Raw genomic sequence first — 11,735 nt, forward strand, 5'->3', positions numbered from 1 at the left:
TACTTAAAATAGATGGACATTATGATCACACCCAGACGGAAATCAGGAGATGTAGCTTTCATGAAAAGTTATTTGATTTCATATGCTTTTATTATGATTATCATTGATATATATATATCATATGGGAGGCATAAGGACAAAGGCATCAGCGAGCTAACACTGCAATTATTCTCAATTTACTGCACATTCCAATGTCACCCCTTTTTCTTAAAAAATATTTTTTTAACAAAAGAAAAAGAACAGACACAGTGAGATGTTGCTTGCATGCATCAACTTTATTTTTTTCCCCTCTTGGCTGGTTACTTCATTAGCACTTTTATTTTGTTCTTACATATTCAATTTTATTATAAGACATTGTAGCTTGCTTTAAGGAGGCAAATGACAAACCTTGAGTTACTTAATTATGCCTAATTATGGCTCAAATAATTCATATACATATGTATTGGATTTGATCTATCACAACATTTTGTATCCAATTTTCTATTTTTTTCAAAGAAAAATCATTTCACTAATGGTTCATGCTCAAATTTTTCACTTTTTATGCATGATGAAGCTGATCTCTGATTTCGTATATAATATAAAGAATTCTTTTTTTTTTTGGGGTGGGCAAATTATGATGCCAGTGAAGACTGAAGACAGCGTACAAAAGTAACTAAACAATAAAAAAACGCAAGCTACAAACAATTAGGACGGCAATTCCACCTAAATCATGATCTGCTAACCTGTGCTTTTACATACAGATAGATTATAAACACGAAATGGACCATTTAATGAAGCTTAATTAATGGTATAATATATAGATACATATATATATATGTATATATGTTACTGAAGCATTACTATTGCATCAGAAAGTATACCGAGGATGGTAATATTTTAATATAGATTAAAAATAAGTTGACTGTAAATTAATAGTTGTCTAGGTGCATGCACATGAATGGAGGCACCAACGCAGAGTGAATTAATTAAGGCAGAGTCACAAAATCAATCAAGGCTCCATTTGTGACAATGATATATTTAATAATTAATAGTAACTAACTTCTACTCCAAATTTAATTTGGCATTAATGGTTAGGAGTATTACTTTGGTTTATATAATTATGAGTGATTTGTATTAAAAAAAATATAATTATGAGTGATGCAAATGAATGGGACTTGACTATGAATATTATTATTTGTACAAACAAACACTTTTTTGGACTGATATATACACATACATATATATGTGAATCTTATAATCATGGTAGTATTACATATAATTATTGCCACAATATAAGAATATGATGAGGAGGAGGGACAAGTATGTATTCATGTTCACGATTTGGAAAGGAAAACTATATAATTATTCGGTCATGGCGGCCCTGTACATCAATTAATTAAATATATGAGAGAACATTCAAAACAAATTATTCAGCCAGTATATATTTGAGAACTGAGAGAGGCTTAAAGTTAATTTAAATCATGAAGTTTCATTAAAAAGAGAGAATAATTAAAAGGAATAGTCAAATGGAAAGATGAGTAGATAAGAAGTTGCTAGATTGATCCCACACTCTCTTCTTCCTCCAACTTTCTTCACACGTTTCCTTTTCATTCTACCTCCATGATTGATATTCTAGCTACTTTAATTTAAACAATAATTTTGACACAAAGAAATATCTATGATCATATCAATATCAATTTTAAATTTATGAAATTGATGTGTTTCACATTTGGTTCCTCCTGCAGCTTTATCCCATGAAATTTTTATTTAATGTTTTAAGATTAAAATGGTCACTAATCATTAATTGAAAGAATAATTCCAATTTGATGATAATTTTAATTAGTATACATGATATTAGGATGATTTTTAACGAGTTTCAGCTACAATTAAACTTTTATAAACTTTTGAAGTGTTTGGTATTGTTTAAGATATGATTTGTCGGTAAATTAATCAAAGTAGGGTGTCTAATTAGAATCTCACAACATTGCTTAATTTGTAATTGTAAATGAAAAGTATAAATTGCTAGTGGGATAAGGATATTACGGGGGGATCATGTGTATTTGTGCTTTGTCCCACTTTTAAGGGCACACCTTTTGCATCTTGACTTGTGGAAACAGTTTCTTTTTTCCTCTCTCTTTTTTCTCTCATTTCAACTTAAAGCTAAAGTTCTTACTATTATTGTCATTCTTCATTATTCCTTATTCTACATATATATATTAGTCTCTATGATCTTATATATATATATATATATATATATTATTCCAAGTATATATCTTTATCTGTCTTTGTTTCTCTTTTCATCAGAATCTCTCTCGTTCATCACCATACATCCACAATACAAGCACATACATACAACCAACCCTTTGAATATTTTTCAACCCTTCTTTTTCTTTCTCTCTCTATCTTCTGTGTCAGTAAGATAGGGAGATAAAGAGAGAGAGAAAGAGACGTTGATAAATAATGAAGAATGAGGTTCTTTCTTCTTCTTCATTATCATCTTCCTTGTCGTTGCTGATGAACAGTTCCTTTCTTTTACTTATGAGAGAGAGAGAGAGAGATCATTTTTTCTGTATTGGAAACATACCTTACTTCGTGTGCTTAGGATACTCGAAAACCCTAGCTTTATTATTATATACACATTGCTTACAACTATTATTCCCAACCAAAGGCAAAATAAATAAATTTGACCGTTAGGTTTGGACAAGTGACTGCATGATATATTGCATTCATTTGGTGGACCCCTAACGAATAAAGCTAGCACGCAGCTGCATGATTCCATTTTTCTCATAGTAGTAATAATATTTGTTTATTTTTTTAATATCTTTAATTTTACTGATATTCGTATTTATAGAAGTAAGTTGGATGGGCTTCAGGATTTTGATGAGCTTTGTCTGTGAAATTTCAGCATCACAGAGGGTTGCACGTCTCAATTATGGTGAAAGGGAAAGTGCAGGATTTTGGGAATTGTGAGTAATCAAATACGGTCAATATGGAAAGTTTGGCAATAAATTCTCCCTCTCCAACTTATAGCAGGGTATCTTTTAAAACTGCTCATTTAATTCTAAATATAATATTATTTTGTAATATAAATTAAATTATAAAATAAATTTATATTTAAAATTGAAAAAATATTACTAGCATTTTTATTATTGCAAGTAATTGGATAGTTTTAAGAAACATGAAATATTTTTTCAATATATGTTTAAATTTATAGATTGGAAAAATTACTAACAAGTCTTAATGAATAATAAATCTGTTATCATTTCTAGTATTAAAACTTACTATCATTCTATGTTTTTTTGGTTGTCAATAAACTTCTGCATGATTAAATATCTTCTTTAAGACCTAATAATAATTCCTTTAAATTTAGTAAGGCTAGTCTCCGGCAAAAAATTGTAGTAGGACGGAGAATATAATTAGTATAATACTAGAATTTAGTGTGATTAATAAAATAATATTATAATTTACTTAAATTTGTGACAAATTTAATATTTTTTAATTTGTTATCAATATGTGTGAATTAATTGTAAATAAAATATCTCAAGTGAAAATGCATTCACCAGCTCTTCTATTCTTGCCATTTCTGGAATTATCACCGGAAGGGTCCAGCGTGAAGACTCAAATGAAGATTTAATTTAATTCTTTTTAAGGTTTCTGGAAGTAATAATTTTAGTCACTCTGTGTGTGTGTGTGTTAGGACGTTTCAAAATCGTGGCACATGTTTGTGTGACGTAAAATAAATATAAGATTCTAATCTATTTTATCTTTCATATTTATTTATTCTTTTTCAAGATAGTTTTTCTAGTAATGATAGTTCTAGCTAATAAACTTGATTAGTAAATATATTTTAAGAAAAAAAGTACCTATTTATTACAAATAATTAACTTATTTTCTTAATCCATTCAAATTAGTTAACTAGTTCTTATATTTAAAACTGGATGTAATATATTATATACAATTAGAATGGATGACTTTATTAATTTACTGTTTATCTATTATTTATTGATGTAACTTCTCTTTTTTTATTAAAAAAATAATTAATTTATTTTCACAAATTTTATTTCATTTTTTCAAAATATCATTCTTGTTAAAAAATTCACATAATTACTTCTTAGGTGATATATATATATATATATATATATATTGACGCATTTTTCAGCGGACTCATCAGATCAGATATATTGCTGGCAAAAAAAAAAATCAGATCAGATATATTATTAATATACAGTCCACGATTATACATAACTAATTTCATTTGGGGCTAAAAAGTCTCTCCATTTTACTAAATTTAAAATAAGATTTTTCAGTTTACAGTTGGAAGTTAGCAGAATAGCAGTTGTAGGATAACAGGATAAAAGGATTTGTCGACAACCTTTGATGGGCTTGGGCCGCAACAATTTTTTGCTGCCATGGGCTGAAGCCCAATTTTTAGTTGGGTTTTATTTTAGCCCATTTGACCCAAATCAATGCGATCACCGCACCGCACTGCGCCACACAAACACAAGTCATATATGAGTGTGTTTGGCATCACGGTGAGACCATCCAAACTGACTTCTCCACCGGCAATTGATGAAAAAAGTAACTTTTTTGTCTAAATGTTATGTTTGGAATGGCGGTAGAAGTAAATGGGCTTATGGCTGAAAAGAGCTTTTTTTCCAAAAGCTCCAATCCATTGCTTCTGACTTCTCCACGGTGAGTTTGGATAGGTGGGGTCCATGAGTAAGGGAGGGGAGAGAATACTTTATGCATGATGTGTGCTTTTCTTTTTTTAACCTAACCACTTGAGGTGGTTCTTAATACTATTTCTAGTCTTTAATATAAAACCTTATTTAATTTTTATTTTGATGATAAATATAATGAGTAAGAAGTAATTGATAAATTTTTATATAGTAAGTATAAATATTATAGATATAGAATGTTTGTATTATGATTTAGGGACAATGACCAAAAAAAAAACTAAAATTTTGCAAATGTCAAATAAGGAATATTTTTTTCAGTCATTTTATATCTAAACTTACTTTTTTATTAATCGTCCAAATAAGTTTTAGCTTTTCAAACTGACTTTTTTACAAAGTCAATCCAAACATAAATCATATTATACTATCTGACTTTTACTCAATCTGACTTCTGTAAAAGTCAGATTGAAAAAAAATTACTTCTGTCACCGCTATCCCAAACACACCCTATTTTGATGTTAGCCCAGATGATCTAAGGGGCCTTGTGCACAAGGATAGTTTGGGATTTAATCCCTCTTTGAGTTAGTTTTTCTTTTGGGCTGAGCCCTGTCTGTACCCCAAAAAAAAAAAGATTAGCTCATACTTTTTTCATCAATATTCAACTAACTACACTGTATCCCAAAAAAAAAAAAATCAACTAACTACAATTGATTATATATTGGGTTAGGTGTTTCCTCTGTCTAAGAACTTAGGATTTGAAATTTCTGTGATTTGCAGAATTAGGATCATGGAAAGCGTCAACCTGCGAGACCACACAGAATCAGAATTGGGTTAATTCAGTTACCATAGATACCATGTTCACGTCTAAACAGGTTGTGATTAATTAATGTTGATTAAACAAATCAAACACAAACACATCAATTATCTTGAGCAAACAGATCCCACATAACATCATCATTAATAAATATTAGAGCTATATTATTTCTAACTTTATGATGAAACTAGCTCATTGCTTTACCTAACGCCACCTAAAACTGATAGTTTCTGAGCGAGTATGAACGCGGTTGATTATGTCAGGCTTAAATATCTGATCTTTTCCTGTTGTTTCTTTCTCGGCTTTCTGCAAATTTTCTTACAACCTCAAATTCTTCGCCCAATATATCCGTGTGGGACCCTTTCATAGAAATTATCTACAAATAAATTATAAGCAATCACCCCTTGGTTTATTCTCCTTTTGTTCATTCTTCTCATCTCCATTGAGACTACATATATAATCACCCTTCTCTTTTCTTCTTCTTTCTCAGTCTGGCGAATAACCTGCGGCAGATAGTATGAGTCAACCCAACCAAGGTTCAGGTTTTTGTAGAATTATTCAACTTAATTAATCAGTTTCTTGCTGTATTATTGTTTATTTGATATATGTCAGATTGGATGATATGACTGTGCACAAGCAGAGGCTTATCCTCCATCGACACCAGTGATGGCTTATCCTCCACCGGGTCAGGCTTATCAGCACCACCAAACACCACCACCTGGATATCCCACCACCGTGCAAGGTGTCCAGGTTTCATCACACATCACACCTGAGACCAATAGTAAGGGTGAAGGTTTCTGGAAAGGATGGTGGGTTCTCTCATCACTTTCTCGTCTCTCACAGCATCTATCTATTCCTAATCCTTTTTCTTATTAGATTATAGAATATATATATATATATATAGAGGTCAATTAATTGGTATGTTTTGTTTGACAATTTAATTTACGTTGTTTTTCTGTGCAGTGTTGCTGCGATATGCTGCTGCTGGGTCCTGGAATTTTGCTGTGGATGCTGATTATTAAGAGTTCATTACCGTTATCAGTTTATGTGAAATAATGAATACTTTTTTCCCTTTCCTTTTACTTGCTGAGTACTTGTATGGGAGTTAATTAAGATATTAAAGGAAAAAAATGAATTTTTAATTTCCCCCTAAATTATAATCTGATCAATTTTCATTTATACTATGCTCTTGTAAATGCCTACTCCTTGAGAGAGACAAGCTGAGCAGGGGACTCTTATTATAAATGCATCAATATCAATAACTATAATAATAAAAGGTTAAGCCCCAAATTTATTTAGGCAAGCAGAATCTGATTTTAGTTAATTATATACATAGCATAACGTTACATTTCGGAATTTATATAAAATAATCAAGATTAAGATTTACAGCGACTCGGGAATAGTAAATTAAAAGATTTGATTCTTGTTGAAAACCACTTAAATTGTAATATTATGGAACGTACGTAACCTTTGCCATAGCCTAATTAAACTTTATACATAAAACACGACAATTAACATAAAAATTCTTTAAAATATACAGAAGTGTTTGGTGTGCATAATCATGCCACATCTCAGACTCATACACTAAGGGATTGCAGGGAGCAAAAAAGAACTCTTTGAAAAATACTGTAAATCTTTAAAAACAACGCTGCATGGTTTAATATAAAGTCAAGAATAAACAAAGAGCCTAAAACCAATGAACAAGACCGAAAAATAAAAATAGTAGAAATAATTAACCCTAACTGAGTGCGTGGGAGTTAATTTTAGAGCCAAACAAAGATGAAAGTATAGAAATAAACTTTAGAGTTTAGGCGTATAATTTACTTTCTGTAGAGCAATTTTGAGGTGTTTGGATTAAAGGTGTGAGAAGTTACTTTTTTTCAATGTGACTTTTGTAAAAATCATATTAGAAAAAAATCAGATAGTGTAATGTGATTTATTTTGGATTATTTTTTTATAAAAGAGTCAAATTGCGAAGCAAAAACTTGTTTAGATAATTAATAAGACAGTAAGTTTAGATGAAAAATAACTGAAAAAGACATAAATTTTAGTATATATTTAAAAAAGTAACTCGCACGAAGCAATTTCTCTCCTCTCTCAGTCACATCATATGAGCCGCATTTATCCAACCGTGCGATGTACGTAGAAGCCAAGAGCAATAAGTTAGAATTTTTGGGGAAAACAAATTACTTTTAAACGTACCTCGATTTACTTCCACAGCCAATCCAATCATATATTTTAAGCATGAAGTTATTTTTTTCAGTTTTTTTCCAGTGAAGTTAGTTTGCGAGCCACCATTGTGATCCCATACATACCCTTACTCTACCATAAACAGTCTGGCTTTCCAAATTCCCTTTGACGGGGCGTAGTTTGTTTGATTGTGCAGAAAATGTCAAAAGCACAAGCACTGAGATTTTGAATAGTTTGTGATAAGGATATAAAGCTTATGTATTTGTGTGGTGAACATTGTTAGCAACTGTCAGGATCAATCATAAGTCGTCGAGAGGTTACGTTAAGCCCAATCGTGCATTTCGGGGGCAATGACTCTTCATCTTTTTCTGATCTTTCTCACTAAACGACTCCAGTTAAGTCTGTGTCAGTTATGAAGGGGAGCACTTGAGAGAATACTTCTTGGATCGGGATGATCCATAGAAACTTGAGACAAAAGCTTACATAAATCAAATCCAAAACAATACTTAACTGCAAATGAAACTGCATATTTAGACTTTGTGTGAAGATATATCTCAAAATTTATACAGAGACATCAAAGAATCACGCATGCACGAAAAATATAGGCGCGCGTGTGTATATATATTAGTTGTTAACAACGTTGAACAAGCTCACTTATGAAACAAAATTCTAGTTTCTTTAATTGAAGAAATGACACGAATGAGATTTATATCATTCACATCCTCTCTACTCATCAGCAACTTCATCGTTTCTGATAATCATATGACTCATTCAACAAGGAAACTAAGTTAAGGTCCTCTCACAACTCGTTTATGGTAAATATTACCTCCGGTCCTTAATATAAAAGCTCGTGCATGTGACTTTTATTTTGGTCCTAAATATAAGACCCAATTCACTTTGTCTTTCATATTTATTCATTTTTTTCCAAAATAATTATTGTAATAGTAGTAGTTCTAGCCACTATACTTGATAAGTAAGAATATTTTAAAAAAGACAACACCTATTTATTACAAATAACTAACTTAACTGATTTTCTTAATCTACTCAAATTAGTCAATTAGTTCTTATATTAAGGACCGGAGGTAATATCATTCTTGCTGATAGGCCTGGTTAGAAATTAGTGTGAATGTGTACAGATACTTAGCCATCCAGGACATGAAATATTGGATAGATTGGTCAGTCGTGGCCCCAACTTTCCCTAAATTTGATGTGCGCTGTTTGGTAGATTGTGCAAAAAGTCAAGGCACATGCACTGATTTTTATTAGTCATGGTAAGAATGCACAAAGTTTGTTGTCAGCATCAGAAAACGAGAGCTTAAGCCCTACCGTGCATTTTGGGGAGGGAATTTTAACCTCTTCCTGACTTTTCAGACTAAACGATTCTAAATCCATGTCAGTGCCTAAAAAAAAAAAACTTAGCTAATACTGATAGTTTCTGGAATTTTGATTATGATTTTTGTTTGGGGGGAAAACTGATCATTTAGACTGATTTTTGAATAATCCTCACAATTGACATTATTGCAAGGCATGCGCACTCCTTAAGATCCCCTTTGATACGTTGCAGATCGAAATGGCAAAGCATACGCAGATAGGAATGTAACAATTTGTGTGGTGCACATTGTCATTAGCAACTGTCAAGATTATGAATTGAGAGAGTTCAAGTCCAATGTAATCGCGTATTTTGGGGAAGGAATCTTAATCCTTTCTTCTAATTTTTCTGACTAAACGAGCAAGTCTATGTCAGATATGAAGTGAAGCTTTCTATTTTGCCTCTCTTCCATTTTTCCACAAATAAGACAATTTGAGTTTTGGAACACAGTGCCCAATTTGAGTCTTCCAGGCAAAGAAAGGGCCTTTATATATAGATGAACAGCACGCATTTGAAGACATGCATTGAGGAAAATGGGGTATTCAGTGAGAAAAGAGGCGTGGTGGGTGATGGCCATAATCATATTCATATTATTAGGGTTTAATGGAGAAGCTGAGGGGTGCTTGGGAGAAGAGAGAGAAGCTCTTCTAAAATTGAAAGAAGCTTTCAATTATCCAAATGGCTATTCTCTCCCTTCTTGGAATAACCGTACCTTCTCTGCAGATTGCTGCACTTGGGAGGCTGTAGAGTGTGACAACTCCACTCATAGAGTCATAAGCCTTTATCTGAATGATAAAAGACCTTATGAGATGAGACACATCAGATGGTCACTCAATGATAAGTCTGTGATTTATATTTAATGAAATTCTTTTTATAAAATACATTTTAACTTTATTATTTTATAAGTCTGTGGGATCTCTGGCCATTGACTATATTAACACCCCCCCCCAACCGGGGTTTGACTGTGGCTTGGTTTTCAAGGTCTTGATTGTTAGCTTTGTTGGTTGTGACTTACTTTTCAAGTCTTGCATGGTTGTTAGCTTTATTGGTTGTTTGCCACAAAGTAAGTGCTGTGTTTTTTTAATTTGGCAAAATGTTGCGTTTCTCTCATTTGAATTTTGTTGTGGATTTTGATTATTAAGATTTCATTACTCTTATCAGTTTATGTGAAACAATGATATTGTTTTCCCTTTCATTTTACTTTCCGTGTACTGTTGTGTGGGAGTTAATTAAGATGTTACAAGAAAAAAAATCTTTTTGATTTTCCCCAAATTATAATCTGATCAATTTTCATTCATAATCTGCTCCTATAAATGTCTACTCTGAGGGAGACAAGCTGAACAGGGGACTCTTATTATACGCATCAATAATTAACAAGTATAGTAGTAAAAGGTTAGGCTTTAAATTTATTTAGGCAAGCAGAATCTGATTTTAGTTAATTATATATATAGCATGATGTTACATTTGGAATATATAAAATAATCAAGATTAAGATTTACAGCAACTCGGCAATAGTAATTAGAAGATTTGATTCTTGTTGAAGGACACTTAAATTGTAATATTATAGAACGTACGTAATTTTTGCTATAGCCTAATTAAACTTTATATATAAAACACGACATTAACATAAAAATTCATTAAAATATGACATATCTCAGACTCACACTAAGAAATCTTGGGCAGGCGCAAAAAAAAAAAAAAAAACAAAACAAAACAAAAAGAAACACTGCTCTCGGGAAAATACTATAAATCTTTAAAAGCAACTGTGCATGATTAAAATGTAAGATCAAGAATAAACAGAGTCTAAAACCAATGAACAAGACCCAAAACAAGCAAAGATTAGCGGAAATAATTTTTTTGTTTGGCAAACCAACTCACCTATTACTACTTTAGTTCTCATTATAAGACCTCATTTGTAGACTACAAATGAGGTCTTCATAATTAGGACTGGAGGTAGTATATTTTTTCTATCTTTTTTGTTTTTGTATAATTAGCAGTCTTTGGCTAATCAAGTTCAAACCGGAAAATCCAGTTTAGATTAATTCTATATGTTTTTATCCTAATAATTAGCCTTAACTGAGTGCCTAGGAGTCAATTTTAGTGCTAAACACAGATAAACGTGTAGAAATAAACTTCAGAGTTTAGACGTATAGTTTACTTTCTGCACAAAAATCCCAGTCTACCATATACAGTCTGGCTTTCCAAACTCCCTTTGATGGGGCAAAGTTTGTTTGATAAGAATACACACACAGATATATATATATATATATATATATAAAGCTTATTTGTGTGGTGAACATTGTTGGCAACTGTCAGGATCAATCATAAGTCATCGAGAGGTTACGTCAAGCCCCATCGTTTATTTTGGGAGCAAGGAATCTTTCATCTTTTTCTAATCTTTCTGACTAAACGACTCCAAATTTGTGTCAGTTATGAAGGGGAGCACTTGAGAGAATACTTCTTGGATCGGGTTGATCCATAGAAACTTGAGACAAAGGCCTAAATAAATCAAATCCAAAACAATACTTAACTGCAAATGAAACTGCATATTTAGACTTTATGTGAAGATATATCTCAAATTTTATAAAGAGATATCAAAGAATCACGCATGCACGAAACATATAGGTGTGTGTGTGTGTGTGTATGTTAACAACGTTAAAGAGGCTCACTTATGAAACAAAACTGTAGTTTTCTTTAATCGAAGAAA

At 31.6% G+C, this 11,735-nt stretch overlaps 1 protein-coding gene across 4 annotated transcripts; it reads left to right on the forward strand.

The window, feature by feature from the left end:
• Positions 1 to 5,696: 5,696 nt before the first annotated feature.
• Positions 5,697 to 6,623, forward strand: LOC114749961 (cysteine-rich and transmembrane domain-containing protein WIH2). 4 transcript variants are annotated; one of them, XM_028938508.1, is made up of 3 exons: positions 5,697 to 6,011; positions 6,110 to 6,301; positions 6,433 to 6,623. In XM_028938508.1, the coding sequence occupies exons 1-3, from the start codon at positions 5,987 to 5,989 to the stop codon at positions 6,489 to 6,491; spliced, it is 276 nt and encodes a 91-aa protein (XP_028794341.1). In that variant the 5' UTR covers positions 5,697 to 5,986; the 3' UTR covers positions 6,492 to 6,623. The 4 variants fall into 4 exon arrangements, with proteins under 4 accessions (XP_028794341.1, XP_028794342.1, XP_028794343.1 ...); XM_028938509.1 differs by having other exon boundaries at positions 5,700 to 6,005; XM_028938510.1 differs by having other exon boundaries at positions 5,703 to 6,011; positions 6,110 to 6,278.
• Positions 6,624 to 11,735: the final 5,112 nt, after the last annotated feature.

The sequence above is a fragment of the Neltuma alba genome, unplaced genomic scaffold (assembly GCF_004799145.2).
Source record: "Neltuma alba isolate B1F8T4 unplaced genomic scaffold, ASM479914v2 tig00006239_pilon, whole genome shotgun sequence".
In the NCBI taxonomy this organism is placed as follows: domain Eukaryota; kingdom Viridiplantae; phylum Streptophyta; class Magnoliopsida; order Fabales; family Fabaceae; genus Neltuma; species Neltuma alba.

Excerpts from the sequence above, each read along its gene's own strand:
- LOC114749961 (XM_028938508.1), top strand. The coding sequence starts at position 5,987 with ATGAGTCAACCCAACCAAGGTTCAG. Across the intron at positions 6,012-6,109 it reads TCAACCCAACCAAGGTTCAG|AGGCTTATCCTCCATCGACA; the intron begins GTTTTTGTAGAA and ends GTGCACAAGCAG. Across the intron at positions 6,302-6,432 it reads GGTTCTCTCATCACTTTCTC|TGTTGCTGCGATATGCTGCT; the intron begins GTCTCTCACAGC and ends TTTTCTGTGCAG.